The 17,781-nt window shown below is 54.4% G+C and overlaps 1 protein-coding gene across 7 annotated transcripts in view; it reads right to left on the bottom strand.

Annotated features, from left to right (window-relative positions):
- Window positions 1-17,781, bottom strand: part of MICAL3 (microtubule associated monooxygenase, calponin and LIM domain containing 3) — a 233,429-nt gene that overhangs the window by 36,917 nt on the left and 178,731 nt on the right. For 5 of the 7 annotated variants that reach the window (XM_030915886.1, XM_030915881.1, XM_030915882.1 and 2 more), the window contains 3 exons: window positions 17,482-17,677; window positions 7,288-7,538; window positions 3,503-3,640 (listed from right to left, as the gene is read on the bottom strand). In XM_030915886.1, the coding sequence (XP_030771746.1) occupies window positions 3,503-3,640; window positions 7,288-7,538; window positions 17,482-17,677 (585 nt within the window). Of the gene's footprint in view, window positions 1-2,314; window positions 2,378-3,502; window positions 3,641-7,287; window positions 7,539-17,435; window positions 17,678-17,781 lie in introns of those variants that run through there. The other 2 variants (XM_030915883.1, XM_030915887.1) reach the window with 2 other exon arrangements.

Here is a 17,781-nt window from a genome sequence, read left to right as displayed (position 1 = left end):
CACCGGCAGGAAGAGGGCGGCACGCTATGCTCTGAGGACACTGAGACCCGCACCACCTGAGACCCACAGGACCACTGGCGAGGGGATCTGCAGGCTCTCCTAGGGTTCAAGCCCAGCCACCCCCAAATTACCCCTAAGGGTTTTAATTTCAGGAGAAAGGAGTTATGCTCTGATGTCCATATACAAGAGTCTGCACAGATCAAAGCCCCAGGCTGGGGAGCAGGAACTAACGGCGCCCGGTTAGGTGGATTTCTTAAAAAGCTGTGTGGAAATGGGAGAGCACAGTCTCAGAAGCAACGTCTTCTCTCCACAGGCCAGGCACTTAGAAGACACTGGTAATGTTTTATTCCTTGACCAGGGTGGGAGTTATATGAGTTTTTGTTTCTTTAATAATTCCTTAAGCTTATGTTTATCTTTTATGCACAGTTTGTAAGATGATGGTTCAAATCTAGTGTTTGAAGAACTGCATGAAACAGGTTTGGAAGGGAACAGACAGGCCACGTCACAGGGAGAGATGGGTGGGTTCCCAGACTAGCTGACAGTTAGGGCCATGCGCCTCCCTGAGATGCCAGAGCGGCCCACGGAGCTGGCCGTGCCAAACGCTATCCTACAGCAACGGCACCTGCTGGGAAGCAGCGGGGAAATGCCTCAAGTATTTCTATTGGTTACAACCTCGGTGTGAGAACACTGCTTTTGGCCACTCAAGGAAGACAGTTCCTCAAATACCAGGGAGCGGGACTTCTGACGCAAAGACAAAAGAATTCATGGCTGCACTATACCAATTCTGAAAAGGAGGAACAAAAGCCCCGTTTAGAACAGAATCCGGCCCGTGCCATGGAGAGGGCCACTATGCCTGACAGATTTGTTGGGGTGAATCTAGGTACCCAGGGATCCAGATGGCAACCCTACACTCTTGCTGGCAAGTGAACTGGAGGCCAGCACCAAGGAGACCCACAAAGGCCTCCCAGCCGGGCACAGCCCAGGGCACCCTGGGTTAGCCTGACCCGCCCTGGTGCCTTGGTCCTGCACGTGGCTCTCCTGTAGACTTTCTACTAAGAAATGCCTGTGGTAGAGTCAGGTGGGTGAGAGGTCTACACTCCTTGGCAGTACCTTGAAAGGAACAATCGTCACATAGACAAAACAACAGGTGAGAAGTTATCAACGCAGCAGCAGCGGTGTTGAAAGAGACACAGCTTGAGGGGTGGATCTGGGGGTGAAATTCAGGTTAAGACGGAGTGCAGGGTGCTAGAAGCTGCCACGCAGGTTGATGAGCCACGCGCTATGAAAGCTAGGAGCCACTGACCCGCTCAGTTCTTGGTTTCCCTCAGCCGCCAGCTGGGGGTCTCTTGCCCCACTGCCCTAGGGACCCACACCGTCTAGAAGGGGAGCCGGCTGTCTCTGTGCAAAGAGCAGTGGCCCTCCCCTGCGGCTGTGTGCCTGTTTCTCCCACTGCCGGGAGGACACAGGGACAGGCTGGTGAAGCCCCATGAGCTCCCATGAGTGCATCCCAGAAGTGACCGCTAGGACAGTGGTGCTGCTGGGGGCAACGCTGCCCTTCCTCCGGCAGTGTCTGACAACTCGTGGAGGGATTTTTGGTGTCTTCGTGGGTGGTGGAGGCTGCACGGACATTGCAAGGGTGGAGGCCAGAATGTTAAACCTTCTGTGAGGGAAAGAGCTGTCCTGCCCCAAATGCCAGTAGTCCCTTGGTGAGAAACATACAGCTCCAGAAAAGTTTAGGAAGGACAACTCAGGCTGCTCAATGATCTCTTGCACTTGATGAGACGCCTGCAGCTCAGGCTGGATTTGGCTGTTGTCACCCCTGGTCACACCCAGCCTGTCAGCTGAATAGCATCCACCCATCCTCTGCCTGTCCCTCTCCACCGTCATCCTCCCATAAACCCCCTGGTTTTGACTGCCTCCTTCTCTGATACCTTGGTAGGCATGTGGAATATCTTCTGATTCCTCCCCTTTCACACTCAATCGGTACCCACCTCATTCTCGACACACTTGAAAAATCTCAGTGCCAAAAACGTTCCTTTGGCTCTGGCCGTTTTACCCGACTCTATCAATAAAAACCCGCCTGTGTCTGTCCTGCCTGCCCTCCTGTTTCCCTCTGAGCTGCCCTGAAGGAGGGGGTGTGCGTCTGATCCATGCAAGGGCGGGCTGTCTGGCAAGACATGCAGGTGCCCCCACCCGCCTCCGCCGCCCTGGCATGCACTTGCAACAGGCCCAGGAGTCTAGTGTTAAGGTACCAGCAGAGCCGCCTAGAGAGAGGTTACGGTGAGTGGGGAGAGAATGAACATCACCAGACTACCTCCGGAGACCGTCTCCAGCCAGGCCTGCACCGCCGCGCGGCGTATGGAGGGAAGGTCGGGCACTGAATTTAAAACAGACGACAAATACAAGGTTACACAGCAATATGTGTTCCCAACGAGGAGAGCCGAGGTCATCCTTAAAATCCCAAACCGAAGAGAAACTGTGATGGCGTTCAGGACAGAGGCCTGTCCGGCACCAACAAGGGGTGCGAGTCCTGTTGTTAGCCTGTGTGATGGAGAATTGGAATGCGAAGAGAAGAGGGAAAACCCAAGGTAGGGCCGCCGCTGGCCCAGGGCTGCAGAGCACTCCCGAGCTCACAAGCCAGCCCAGTGCTGCAGGTGTTCACAGTGCCATCACAAGCCAGAAATGGAGGCTGGTCTTGCCTATAGGTGAAGATTTGGGGCCAGGGAGGAACAAACGTCTTATTAAATGCTGTTTCATGGTGGCAGGAAACGCCGCTTTTGTATGCTCAGAGCCTGGCAGGGTGTGTGGCCCGTGACCAGTGCTGAATGAAAATGTGAACACAGGAGTGACAGCAGAGGTGACACCGAGGGTGGGTATTTGGAAGACAGCACACTGGGGAGGATGGCATAGCGGCCACCACGTCCCTCAACAGTCTCCACGGTTCTTCTTATTGCTATTTCTTTATTAAAAGAAGCCAGAATAAGGTGCATCTTCATCCTACTGTGTGACACAGATCGTCCCACCTAAAGCCTGGGGCTGGAGATGATGCTACTCTAGAGGCCTCCTGGATAGAAATCTCTTCCCAAGACTTCATTTCACTTCCAAACACGCCCCTCCCGCCCCCTTCCTGCCAACACACATTCACGTCCAGACACACTCTGTGAGGGAAGGACCAGAACGTTTTACAAAGTGAGGAAAGAGCAGCCGTGGCCAGAAACATGAAAGACAGACAGGAAATTCTTGGTTTACCCAAGATCACGTTCATTTTACCACTTTGCATCAACAGAGAAAGTGTCCACAACCTCTTAATCCACAGAGAACTTTACATATCCTCAGATGAAAAGTGCAGGCGTCACAACCGACAGCAGCAAAGTGGGATGCGCCCGGCTCCCGTGTGTGACCTCACGCGAGGCTCTGCCCTGACAGAAAGGCCGCCTGTGGTGACAGGCAGCAGGAGAGCGGTGCTCCGGGCACACTGCAGCCTGCGGCTGGGAGCGTTTACCTCTGGAAGCAGAGGACTCAGAGGCCGGCGCCATCCTCTCTTCCTCCTCTCTCTCACGGATATGAGTCCAGTGCACGTCAGCCTGGATCTCCAGAGGATCCGCTGCCTGCATGACCTGCTGGAGCCTCTGGTTCCCGGCTAGTATCCCAGGATCAAGGGGTAGAGAAATGAGGTGGGGAAGGAGGTGATGAAATAGCATGGGAAAGGAAACAGAAAGAGAAGTTACAGCATTGGCCAGGATCAGTATGAATCAGAAAGCAGTAAAAATTAAGAACATGTATGCACAAGTATACACACACACAGAGACACACGGACACACAGACACACACGCACAGTCCTGCTGCTCATTCGGTGTGACCCGGTCATTTCCAGCCGTATGTGTACCATTAAATTCAGTGAAGAGAATCACACATTCCTTTCTGAGACTCCTTTCATCCTAAGCGGCATTCAGGCGACCCATGTGCCAAGATGGAAACAGAGCAGATTCCAGCCTGCTCCCGCAGGCCCAGCCCCAGGGGCCACAAGGACCTGCTTGCATCCTAAGCTGAATTCAAGGGACCCATGTGCCAAGATGGAAACAGAGCAGATTCCAGCCTGCTTCCGCAGGCCCAGCCCCAGGGGCCACAAGGACCTGCTTTGTGCCTAGCACAGTGTGAGACCTCAGGAATGCACTACCCTGCCCCTCTGCTGGTCACACAGCAAGGTGCCCAGCACCACTCACCCAGCTGACGGCCAGGTGACGAGAGAGGTGGGAAGAGATTGTGTCATTCTGCCACCAGCTGGCCAGCTCACACAGGACAGAGATAGACTTTGCTGGCACTTTGGTTGGCATCTTCTGCAGCTGGAGCTGCTGCTCAAGAGAAACAGTCCCCCTCCCTTAGTGGGCCTCATGCTGCATGCTGGGTCTGAGGCAAGGACATGGATCCCAGCGGAGGGTAGAGTCAGGGGAGGCGATGGCTGGGAGGGAAGCAGAGCTCTTTCATGTCCATTTCCAAACCTTTGGAAGTTCACAGGCGAGAATGAGACCAACACCTCTGAGGTCAAAGTCCTTACCTGAAAACTCCATGTGGTGCCCTGCTTATCACCTCTGGAAACAAGGCCTGGTTTCTCAGCTATATGGAAACTCACCAGTGGCCTCCGGATCCCTGCCCTGTGGGATCCCTGTACTTAGTGTCGAACCGTGCCACACAGTTGGGTTAAGATAAAGGGACAGCCAGCAACTGGGAAGGGAAGGTGGCTGTTCAGGCAGCAAGAGCAGGTGCCACCTGATCTGAAGGATTTGTGTTCCTGCCAGGAGCCAGCTTCCATCTGGGAATGGGTGACATGCCTCCTCTGAGTCTAACCAGACAATCTGGCCTTGGCTTCAATCACTATGACAGTCTCTTCAAGCAACAGGGAATGTGAGATGGGCAGAAAGGACCAGCAAGACCGCCCAGTGTCATGAGCTCTGCCATACGTGGGGTATCAGCCCGTTGCTGGAGTTGCTGGTCTCTATAGATTTGTGGACTTTTTCTAAGGTCAATTTGCCTTTCTTTATGGTGCTGGGTGGGACTGAGTCACAGCAGAGTCACCTAACAGCCTGGATGTCACAGGACTCTCTCTACCTCCTCAGCAACAAAGAGAAGAGAGGCATTCTTCTCTCAGAGTCCTGCTGTGCTTCGTGGTAATACATGCAGCCCTGGGGACGTATCGACAGCACAAGCCAGCATTTCCTCCTTTCTTGGAGAGGCATTAAAGTCACCTGTGCTGGTGACAGGAGGTTTCCTGCATCAGAGAAGCAGCCAAGTCTTGGCTGGAGATGAGCAGCTTGCAGCAAAACATATGGGGCACAGGTGGGGCCGCATTCCATGAGGCCACTTCTGGAGCCTTCTCCAACTTCCTCCAGAACCTCTTCTGACTCACATGCTACTTTGCGCCTGGCTGTCTGGGCAGGCTGGGACCAGCGAGGTGTGTGCAGAGCTCAGTTCCATAAAACACAAGCCTTTGTCTGTGAGACGTGCTCTTGGAGGCACATTTTGGATGGCTACCAGGGAGCTGTGGTAGAAGGTGGGCACGGGGCAAAGGGGGTACCTCTCAATGCCCTCAAATCTTCCTGTGGGAGGTACCTGGCGTGGCCACCCACCTTGCAGGAGTGGTGTGTCCCGGGGCAGTACTCCCCTTCTACACCAGGGGGAGCCAGAAACCCACACAGCATCCGGAATCCCACAGGAGGGTAAGTCGGGAGGGAAGAGAAGAGAGCAGTGGTGTCCAGCCACTGCCTGCACAGGCACCGAGGTCGGCTGCCCAACAGACTCACACCTGGGCTAGGGACACAGGCTTCTGTCCGGGACTCTCGGAGTTTAGCCGAATTTGTCAGTATGTGTTTGTGTAGTTAAAGCTCATTTCCTACAGGAAATGAAAAGGGAACATGCTTCGACCCTAAGCTGTGCCGGAGCTCAGAGCTGCTGAGTGATCATCATCACATGGAGATGACGATGTCTGGAACAATGCAAACAAAACACCGTGCCTGGACCAGCTGTGCGTGCTCACTCCGCTGGCTAGCAGAGGCCATGCCGGCACCTGGCTCTGCAGACACAGCGGCATGGAGGGAGAGCCCAGGTTCACAGACCCCATTTCTCCTACAGCAGACTGGGTGTCGGGTGCGGGCCACTAAGGGCTGCCTGTGGGTCCTGCCCAGCTTCTGCCTCTGGAGGGAAGAGTAGAGAAGTGGAAAAGCAGCTCCTTAGGGAGCCCGAGGAAGTCCCTGACCCCGACCGCTCAGGCGGACGCCCAAGGGTCCACCTCACTGGGGCCAGCATCCCAGAGCTGCACAGCTCCCTGGGGAACTGGATCAGGAACATGAGCCCTGTCAGGGAAAGGCTTAGGCCTATGTACCAGAGAAAACAGATCCCCGGATGAGACTGGGCAGCAAGCACACAGGACCCGGGAGAAGCAGAGACGAGCTCAGTGCCAGTTCTGTGGGATCTGGGGCCACCGAGAACTCAACTGCTCCTCTGACCATTGCAGGGAGTCACTGATGCTCAGAAGTTAAAGGTCATGTCCTTCCTGATCACTCCACATCTATCTTGTGGGGACTCAGATCTCCACCTGCCCCGGCTCAGTCTTTACCATCCCCCAGGTTTCTGTGCTGCCAGAGCAGAGAAAGAATGGCCTTCTCTCCTGCACAGGCCCAGCACGTCCCTCCTCATCACTTGAGGCCACACACAGCCAGAGATAGGGGCAGAATAGAAAAATCTCAAGTCCAAGGTAAGAGACTATTTCAGAACCAGCCAAAGCAGCTGGCCCCTGAGCCTGAGTCTCCCTTCAGGACACTGTCCCCCAAACGCTGCCCTGGGTGCCATCGACTGAGCCCAGTCCAGTGGGCACTAAGCTCATAGCCACCTCCGAAACCCTAGACTAGGATCAAGGAATCCTCTAGAAAGCTAAATTCTCTTTCTTTATTAAAATAATTTTTTCAACTGAAACTAAAGGGCAAAAAGAGAAAACGAGGAGGAGACAAGAATGAGTGGCCTAACTTGGACGAGTCCTTGGACTGGCTCTCTGCCTTCCACTTCCAATTTCTAAACCAATGTGCACAAGGGACATTATTTCCACTGCCAACTCTCTGCTCAACGCCACAGTGTCCTTCCCTCTGCCCCCCATGTCTAAGGTCGGGAGGGGTGGTCCCTGGGCTGTGCAGGAGGCACGCCCGTGTGACGTCAGCCCCAGAAACCTCTTACACCCACGCGTGAAACAGATCACCTTGGGAGACAGGGCAGGGTTAGGAGCAGAGATTTTGTTCTGACCTTCACTGGACTCTTCCTCCTCCTCGTCATAGTCCTCCTCCTCCTCCTCTTCATATTCTTCCTCCTCCTCTTCCTCTTCATTCCCAGGCCCAAAGCTCTTGGAGGCCTCTAGCTCCTCTTCACTTTTCCCTTTCAGAAGGGCATGGATCCTCACGGCCTCCTTCCACGGAACGCCACCCAGGTCAGAGGGGGGCAGGCGAGGCTCCTCCTCCTCCTCCTCGTCCTCCTCCTCCATCTCAGACTCGGAACTACTGTGAGGAAATAACCACACGGCCAGAGTGAGGGAATGAAGAAAAACTGAGAAGGGGTAAGGAAAGGGCCACCGTCAGAAGCAACACGTCCCAGGCACAGCAGCGGCTGAGCAGGCGGAGAGAGGCGGGAGGGCAGAGAGAGCGACGCCAGCAGGACAGGGTACCCGGGCATCAGAAGCCACCTACCCAAGCCCGACTAAGGGGACAAAGGGAAGAATGTCTCCTGCTCACAGACCTCGCGCACTTCTCAGGTGGATGGGGTGGGGAGGGGACCACCGAGGGCTGCCTGTGGGTCTGGCCCAACCTCTGCCTGTGGAGGGGAGCGTGCAGAACTGGGAGAGCAGCTCCTTAGGGAGACCATGGAAGTTCCTGACTGCAACAGCTCAAACTTAAGGCACAGCCCCATCCCTCAGGGCGCTTCAACCAGCAAACACCGAGATCGCTGGTTTAAGTTTCACAGGGCCTTGAGGGCACAAGCAGGGGCAGTAGACTCCTTCTGATATAAACCCATGACACTGGGAATCGAGAATGGTGGTCCTGGCCTGCTGTCTAGTTAGAGGAACTCAATTCTGTGTGACTGCGGCCTGTCAGAAGCCTCTCAGGAGAGCTGTGGGCGTGGTGGGGGAAGCGGGGCCCAGAGAGGCCTGGACTGAACCAGCTGATGATCAAGGTCCGTGTGCCGGGGTGGGGCGACAGATTCCATTTCCTGGCACTCCTCAGAACCCACCATGTGCCGTGGGGACACACAGGGAAATGACGGCAGAGGCACCGCTCACTGCAAAGCCACAGGACAGAGACGACAGGGAAAGGGTGGGGACAAACCTCCAACCCCAGGGCCGTCGCTCCTGCCGGCTGCTGCACTGCCAAGCACTCCCCTCGCAGCTGCAGGCAAGCATGGTGGACATAGGAAGCTGCACCCCCGTGAGAACGCACACGCCACAACGCACACTACCCAAACCGTAGCTCCTCGCTCTGGCCACCTCCTGCAGCAGTGTACCCCACTCCTGCCCTGTGGAGGGAGGCAGGACAGGAACAACACCGGGTTCCCTGCAACCTGTGGGGCTCCAATACGCGCAAAACCCCCAACATTGCTGCATAAATGGAGATGCTTCTGAGTGTTTCGTGGTCTGATCATTCCTAAAGCATCTTTTTCAGGAGAGGCCTTGCCTGCAGTGAGAGGCCGGGGGCAATCGGCTTTCACGTTAAAGCCACAGCCTGACCTCTGACCCAACAAAACCCAAGAAGCATCAGGCACGAGGGAGCATCTGCCCTGACCTCTCGCGAGGGTGTGTCCTCTCTCTGCCCAGGCAGGCTCTTCCACAGCCCGCTTGTGTGTGAGAGGGCGAACCAGCGAATACGCCGCGATGAGCACTGAGGGGCACTGCCAGGGTGATCACTGCCAGGTGAAGAAGCTCGCCTTGTCCAAAGGCAGCACCCCAGCCCTTGTCTTGGCTTCAAGAAGGTAACCCAGACATGCCTGGGATGCCCTGTCTACGGGGCTGTCACTGTTTGCCAGGGGCCTCAGGTCATGTTGCATAGTCTAGTAATGTGATTAGGATGAGGCTTTGGGTCGCACGGTATCCAGTGACCTGGAGACTGACATCAACCATGTGGACAATCAATCAATCATTGCCTATGTCATAAAAACTCCAAACACAGAGTCTCAGGATGCCTCAGGTGAGCAACACTCCTGGCGTATTATCACACATCGACACCAAGAGAGTACGGCCGTCCTGGCCCCACAGTGAGCACAAAGGAAACCGGGTCTGGTTCCTTCCTGGACTCACCCGACGTACTTCTCTTCCCTTGGCTCACTGACATCTGTGCCCTTTCCCTGTAATGAACCATAATCATGAGGACAACAGCTTTCGGTGAGTTCTGCGAGTTCTAGCAAACTGTCCAAACCTGCAGGTGATTCTGGGAGACTCCGGAACTCGCCACTGGGGTCAGAAGTGGGGCAGTCTTGTGGGCTGTATTCCCTCTTTCCAGTTGGCTGATTCCTCACTGTGCCACACCAGCTCTGCTACTGGCTGGCTGCGGGACTGTGAGTTGATTATTCGTGCACTCTGAGTTTGTTCATTCATTTACTTGGCGAACATTTCTGAGCACCCCCGGCTCAGCCAGTGGACACAGGAATATGCCACGAGGAGCTCAGGGTAGTGAATTGGCTTCACTCATTCATTTACCTGAATAAAACGTACTCAATTATCTTCCCCTTACAACGCACTTGCTAGACACTGCAGGGAACACAAAGGTGACACAGAAAAGACTCTTATGCTCAGCTGGGCCCGGTAGCGACCCATCTGTGATCCCAGCACTGTGGGAGGCTGAGGCGGGTAGATCATTTGAGCTCAGGAGTTTGAGATCATCCTGGGCAACCATGGGTACACCCCGTCTCTACAAAAAATAAAGATACTAATAAAATAAAAAAAAAAAGCTCCTTATTCTCAAGGGGAGGAAAGGTGTGGCACGCACAGCATGCTAAAGCGTAGCAGAACACAAGCACAGTGGGCGGAGGGCGGGGAGGAGAAGTCTAAAGTGGGCAAACCTAAGACTGGGCCATGGAAAACCTGGCATCTGGATTTTGATTATTTTCGGCATCACTTTTTTCTTTTTGAGACGGAGTCTCGCTCTGTCGCCCAGGCTGGAGTGCAGTGGCCAGATCTCAGCTCACTGCAAGCTCAGCCTCCCGGGTTTACGCCATTCTCCTGCCTCAGCCTCCCGAGCAGCTGGGACTACAGGCGCCCACCACCTCGCCGGGCTAGTTTTTTGTATTTTTTAGTAGAGACGGGGTTTCACCATGTTAGCCAGGATGGTCTCGATCTGACCTCGTGATCCGCCCGCCTCGGCCTCCCGAAGTGCTGGGATTACAGGCTTGAGCCACCGTGCCCGGCCTTTCGGAATCACTTTTACTGGTATTCTTTGGCCTTACGTTGGTGTTTTCATTACTTTCTTATTAATGAACACAATACACAACCTAGTGCATGTCATTTAACACTGTCTGAACACAAAGCAAGGCTCAGGATGCATCTATGCTCATCTCAAATCTTCGCTGGGCCAAGGGCAGGCCCCCGGTTCCTCCTTCCCAGCCGAGCAGCCGGGGCCTATGCAAGGCGGCCTAGCAGTTGGCAGCAGGGCAGGGCCGCACTGCAGTTCACTGGGAGGGGCCTCAGTGCAGGCCTGTCCTCACCCTGCGCCACGTCGTGAAGACAGCTGCACAGGCACGATGTGGCACTGAAGAAATGCCCCGAGATGAGGCCAGCGAGGCCAGCCCACAGCCGTTAGTGTCCCATCAGCTGGTTCCACAACAGCTCAAGGACCACGGGAGCACAGAAAACAGCAGAAAGCAACCCTCACCTCCGCACCAGCTGCAAACCCAGCCCACCTCCCAGAGACCTTGGCGCTTGCTTCTGCAGCCCCCAGACAGGCCACCCTCTCTTTGGGAAGGACACAGAGGAACCCAGCAGGGGTTTCCAACTCCTTTCCAGTCCATCATTTTCAAAGGACCGGGGCAGTCTCTGGGTCTGCCCAGATCCTGCGAGTCACACACAAGATTCGCAGTGTGAATTCAGTGCCTCGAGGTTCTGAGCACCTGCATCTCTGGAGGGAGGGGGCAGAGGAGGGAGGCACCTGGAGGGAGGGGCAGAGGAGGGAGGCACCTGGAGGGAGGGGCAGAGGAGGGAGGAACCTGGAGGGAGGGGCAGAGGAGGAAGGAACCAGGAGGGAGGGGGCAAACAAGGGAGGAATCTGGAGGGAGAGGGCAGATGAGCAAGGAACCTGCAGTGCAGCCGACCTTAGCCTGCAAACTTCTTCAGCACAGAAGATCACTATACCAGAAACAAATGCAACACAGACAACCAACTTCACCCTCCCTCTGGGGAGAGGGTGACTTTTCAGAACACTGCCTCCCAGGAGAGACAGGGGTCAGAAGATCTAGTCATCAGGATCACCTTTCCCACCTCACAGGATCTGTTTTGGCACTGGTGACAACGTATTGCCCTGTGAGATTGCTTGATTCGAGTCTGCCTCCCCCAGGGCCACACTCTCTCCAAGGGCAGGTGCTGGGTCCCTACTGTCCTCCTCACAGGGCCAAGCGTGGCCAGGACAGCAGGAATGTGCCAGGGGCTGCAGTGAAAGCCAGGACAGGCTTACGCTACTTTCAGAGGCGTCAGAGGTTGCACCCCGACTGTCCCCCGGAAAAGCCTCCATCAGAAGGTGCTGGCTGTTCCAGTTAGAAGAGTGTCCAGCAAAATCCCTCCCTGCCTCAGTTTATACCCAGCCACTCAATTCAAAGCACCTGCTCTGAATTTCCCCCCAGCTGTCTTCTCACTGAGACACTGGTGGACCTAGCATGGGAAAGAAATCCAACGGGCACGCCCACTTGATTCTAAACAGACAAGGTTAGACCTACTTGATGTGCTCTGCAGCCCTCTGCGTGTCAAGAGGGGTAGATCTGAGGATGACAGTGATTGACGGAGGGCGGCCCTGACCGCATGTCTGCAGCACAAGCTGCTTTCCCCCGGTAGCTCATTTAATCACACAAATGCTGTAGGTCACGGGGCTGCCCTGCTTTTATAAATGATGAGACTGAAGCCTAAGGAAGTCGGGTCATTTGCATAAGGAGAAGTCGGGATTCCACCAGGGCCCACACGGTGTCACACTGTACCTTCCTGGGTGGTTCTCCCAGAGCCCAAGAGTTCCCAGTCAGTAGCCTCTGTCAGAGTGACAAGACCAGGAAGAAGGTCTCGATCAAGCTCCTGGCTGCCGGGATGCAACCTGAGAAGACCAGGAATTCAAGCAGACCCTACCACGAATGAACAGGCTGCTGCCAGCAACCACTTGAAGTTCCTGGGTAGTTTTCAAAGGGCAATGGGGAACCATGGTTTTCACTTTTGAATTAACCCACTCGTAATCAGAGGGACTCGGCAATCCTCTGTCCTGTTGGGCCGTGCCCCTGGGTTCCCTTCCCTGACAACTGTGCAAACACTCTAATGTTGAGCAGGCTGCTGGAGAAGATGGACATCATGCGGCAAGCTTCACACGGTGGAAATGTAATCCACGCTAAAACTAGTGTCCTGCTCGGCAATGGCTCAGGAACTGCCTCTGCAGGAAAAGTGGGTGAGGCGGGAGGGACAGAACAGGCAGAAATCCCCACTTATTCATGGCCAGTCTTGAAGGAGTAGACTTCTCTCACTTGCGTGTTATTCTGATAGAGAGCAGCGCGTGCCATCTACTTTCCTGTGACCTCGCCTGTCTCATCAGAAAACGTACCTGTGTGTGCTAGCCCTCCTGACTTCTCCCCAGAGCCAAGAATGTGGAAACGCTGAAGATCTTCAGCACATGGGCACTTTGCCAGCTGCCTTTGCTGCCTGGGGCACATTGTTCCAGAAAGGAAGGCAATCATGGAAAAACAACACTAACATCACAAAGCCAGCTCTCCCTGGGCTTTGGCCAACTGACCTTTCCAGTGAAAACAAAGGTGCTATTTCCAGGGTCTCCTCCAGGAGACAGGTTCCACCTTGACTGCAAGGTAGAGGCATGAAGCTGATTAGGCCTGGGCCAAGGGTCTGAGACAGGGTTTAGGATTTATAGGCGCTCGTGTGACTAAACCATGAATCGATTATGAGACTCACCTGGGGATCTGTTAGAAACGGACCTTCCTGGCCTCCACCCCAAACCCACTGAATCCCTCCAGGGAGGGCCTAGAAATTACGTTTGTTTTGTTTTGGTTTGGTTTTGAGCCAGGGTCTCACTCTGTCACCCAGGCAGTGAACTCCTGGGCTCAAGCGATCCTCTCGCTTCAGCCTCCTGAGGAGCTGGGACCACAGGAGCACACCACCACACTGGCTCATCTGTAGAGACTGGATCTTGCTCTGTTGCCCCATCTGGTCTTGAACTCCTGGACACAACTAATCCTCCTGCCTCGGCCTCCCAAAGGGCTGAGATTACGGGTGTGAGCCACCATGCCTGGCTGCAATTTTATTTTTAACCAAGCATCCCAGGTGATGTTTATCATCAGAGCAATTTAGAAAAATTAAAGGGGTGTTCCTCAAATTGTGGTCTTCGGACCACAGCATCACCTGGGAACTTTTTAGAACTAAAAATTCTGGGGCTTTACCCCAGAGGCACTGAATCAGAAACTCAGCCCAACGTGCTGTGCTTTCATCACAAGCCCTGGGTGACTCTGGCATGGGAAAGCTTGGTTATCAACATTCTTGGACAGGGTGAGTTTCAGCCTAGCCCAAGTCCGGGCATTAATCCCCCGTTTAAGGAAACCAATACAAGACCGCCTGGTCCTGCCCCTCCCAGTGAGGGAGACCTGTGCTGCACCAGGAGAGGAAGAGCAGCAGTAACTCTGGGCATCGGCCTTTGTCTGTGCTTCATATGACTTAATCCTCAAAACAAACCTATCAAGTGCAGCACCTTTGCAGATGAGGAAACTGAGGCATGGAGAGGTTAAGTAAATTGCCAACAGCTAGCAGGTGGCAGAGCTGGACTTCAAATCCAGGCTTTGACTCCAAAGTCAGGTTCTGAAACATCATGCTGCTGTCCCCTGCAGCAGAGGCCAGAGTTAAGAGTTCACTAAACTTGTGAAATGAGAGTTCCTTGGCTGGAATGGTTAATGCCTTAAAATGATACCATTTCTCATCTTCCAGTCTAACATTTCAGCAAGGAAGGACGAGGGCTGAAGGGCACCCAACTCTGTGCTTGGTGCTGTAGGGAAGACAGAGAAAAACACCACACACTTCTTGTCCTGTGTCCTACGGCCACCCAGGGAAGTAAGACATTTATAGCTCCTTCCCTGGGGTGCTGTTTTTTTTTTTTTTTGAGACAGAGTCTTGCTCTATCTCGCAGACTGGAGTGCAATGGCATGATCCTGGCTCACTGTAACCTCCACCTCCCAGGTTCAAGTGATTCTCCTGCCTCAGCCTCCTGAGCAGCTGGAACTACAGGCAGGTAGGCAGGTCCGGATAATTTTTGTATTTTTTGAAGAGACAGGGTTTCATCCTGTTACCCAGCCTGGTCTCAAACTCCTGGGCTCAGGTGATCTGCCTGCTTCGGCCTCCCCAGAGTACTGGGATTACAGGCATGAGCCACCGTACCAGCTCAGGCTCTTCACTTTTTTTTTTTTTTTTGAGACGGAGTCTCACTCTGTTGCCCAGGCTGGAGTGCAGTGGCACAATCTTGGCTGACTGCAACCTCCGCCTCCCGAGTTCAAGTGATTCTCCTGCCTCAGCCTCCCAAGTAGCTGGATTACAGGTGTGTGCCGACACACCTGGCAAGTTTTTGTATTTTTAGTAGAGACGGGGGTTTCACCATGTTGGCCAGGCTGGTCTTGAACTCCTGACTTCCAGTAATCTGCCCACTTCAGCGTCCCACAGTGCTGGGATTACAGGTGTGAGCCACCGCATCTGGCTGGGCTCTTCACATTTTTTTTTTTTTTTTTTAGATGCAGTTTCGCTCTTGTTGCCTCGGCTGGAGTTTGATGGCACGATCTCAGCTCACTGTAGCCTCTGCCTCCTGGGTTCCAGTGATTCTCCTGCCTCAGCCTCCCGAGTAGCTGGGATTACAGGCGACGGCCACCACACTAGGCTAATTTTTTGTATTTTTAGAAAAGACGGGGTTTCACCATGTTGGCCAGGCTGGTCTTGAACTTTTGGCCTCAAGTGATCCACCTGCCTCAGCCTCCCAAAGTGCTGGGATTACAGGCGTGAGCCACCACCCAGCTCTTCACTTTTAGGAGACTATTTTTCATTCTGTATAGCACTGAACGCTAATTTTAATTTTTTTTTTTTTTTTTTTTTTTGAGATGGAGTCTCACCGTCTCCCAGGCTGGAGTGCAATGGTGCGATCTCAGATCACTGCAACCTCCGCCTCCTGGGTTCAAGTGATTCTTGTGTGAGCCACTGTGCCTGGCCTTTATTTTAATTTTTAATTTTAATTTTTTTTTGAGATGGAGATTCGCTCTGTCACACAGGCTGGAGTGCAGTGGTGCAGAGGCGTGATCTCGGCTCACTGCAACCTCCGCCTCCCAGGTTCAAGCAATTCTGGTGCCTTAGCCTCCCAAGTAGCTGGGATTACAGGTGTGCACCACCATACCCAGCTAATTTTTGTATTGTTATTAGAGACAGGGTTTCAATATGTTGGCCAGGCTGGTCTTGAACTCCTGACCTCAAGTGATGTGCCCACCTCGGCCTCCCAAAGTGCTGGGATTACAGGCATGAGCCACGGCACCCAGCCTGAATGCTAGTTTTAAAATCTTTTTTTTAACTTGAATCTGAGTAAGATGGGGACGTGTATTGCATTGCGTAGATGCTGACTGGCTTCCTGTTTTCTGTGCTGCCCTCCTGTCATACCTGCTATAAATGCCAGGGGTTAGCCTTCCTGGAATGTCCTTGCTACATTACATGAACTTGCTGCCCCACTGCCTCTCACAGTTTATAAATTACAGTGGAGAAAATGGCGCTGACGCACACTCAGCCCAAGGTCAAGCCAGTAGCTCTGCTCAAGGGTTTCTAAATGCGTTTTGACACACGCATCTCTCACCATCACTGCAGAGCCAGTGAAGAGAGAGTGTGGGCTCCCCCTCATCTGGGCACAGTGAGGACAGTGGGGCCTCTGCGGGTGCCCTGGATGGAGAAGCAGAGTTCTAGATGAGGATGCGTCATCGGTGACAGCTTTGGAACTGCAGACGCCAAGGCAGAGGCTGCCCCTGTCATCCATGGAGGAGCAGTCTGGGAGGCAGCCCAAGAACGAGTCTAGTCAGAGGGTGTCTGACACGAGGGCTGAGGTGGTGGGTGCAGCTGAAAGCAGCTTGGCCCAGCAAACACCTTCTGGAAAGCGTTCTTGGACCTTAAAAAAAAAAAACTGCTCTGCTCTCCTTATCCCCACATGTTCCCTTCATTGTGGCTAAATCAAGGTGCCTAGTGTGTGATTCAAACGCTCTCCAAGGCGACTTGGGGCCTCCGCCCCTTGGGGCTGCAGCATGAGTTCCTGTCCTGAAGCCCTGCAGGACACTGGCCCCCCTTTTGGTTCTTGGCTCTTGTGATCATCTGTAATTGGCTGAGCACTTTGAAGCCTTCTCTGCTGACACTGGGAGCCCGGGGGTGCAGGGCAGCAGATACAGGGAGTCCTGGAATTAAAGCACGCACATCCCCAAAGGTATCACCCAGCTGGAAGTGATTATAGCTCAGGAACTGCCTAAGCATGCAACCACTGGTGCTGCACGTGGCCCCTGGGGCACAAATTTTCAGTCCCTTTCTTTACCTACAGGAGAAAAAAAGATGCCTGGGGAGATGGGCTGGCCTCCCTCAAGACGGCCCGGTGCAGTGCGCTGGCAGTGCGCTGGCGGCTGAATCACCCAGTCCGTCTCTCCCCAAGTGCCCATCCTTCCCTCTGCTGAATCTGTAAATAACTGGGGGGCGGAGGCTGCTACTTTCCTTCCCAGTGACAAAGTTGGAGCTGGGGACATGTCAGTTCCTCAAGGAATAAATACTTCCTGAATCTCTGAATTGAGTCTGATGGAGGAGTCCTCACTGACTGCAAGATGAGGCTAAGAACCTAAAAGGGACTGGGGAGAATGGACTGTGGGCAGCAGGGAAGACAGCAGGCCTCCTGGGCTGGCACCTGGGAAGCCTGAGTTGGAATCTCAGCTCCAGCCTCTGTGACCCCAGCCGTGGTCACTGTCAGCATCTTGGTTACTTTATGGGGCTCCTGTGAGGAGGACCCAGTGAGGCCACTGTGCAGAGCCACCTGCAAGGCCTCCGTGAGCCAAGTGCTGCCCTCAACAGTCAGGGCATGGACTCACTCTCCCCGCATGCCAATTCCGTGAGGAGGCAACGAGCGTTACCTCCCTTCACGGAGAGGAAACTGAGGCACGCAGAGGTGAGGAGGCTGTTAGGGCCGTGTGGCGGGTGGGCACCCTGCAGCCCTGCGTGCTGACCTGCTGGCAACGTCCTCCTCGGCGCCTGTGTCCAGCACGCTGCTCAGGTTGTGCTCGGCCTGGGTCTCCTCGGGCACCTCCTGCAGCGCCTCGGCCTGCCTCAGGGAAAGGCGGTAGTTCTCCAGCTCAATCCGCTCTGGGGTGCCCCTCAGCCGCTTGGCGATGCTGGGCTCCTCCAGGCCGTTCACGCCTGAACCTGCAGGACAAGCACAGAAGCACCGCACTGAGGTCCAACCACAGACGGGGCGTGGGGGTGGGGGCTGACACCCAGGCTGCAGGCCCTCCTGCCAGGATGTGGGG

This window comes from Rhinopithecus roxellana, chromosome 13, assembly GCF_007565055.1.
Source record: "Rhinopithecus roxellana isolate Shanxi Qingling chromosome 13, ASM756505v1, whole genome shotgun sequence".
In the NCBI taxonomy this organism is placed as follows: Eukaryota; Metazoa; Chordata; class Mammalia; order Primates; family Cercopithecidae; genus Rhinopithecus; species Rhinopithecus roxellana.
Note: the sequence above shows the minus strand (reverse complement) of the source record. Positions and strands in the feature narration are given on the sequence as shown.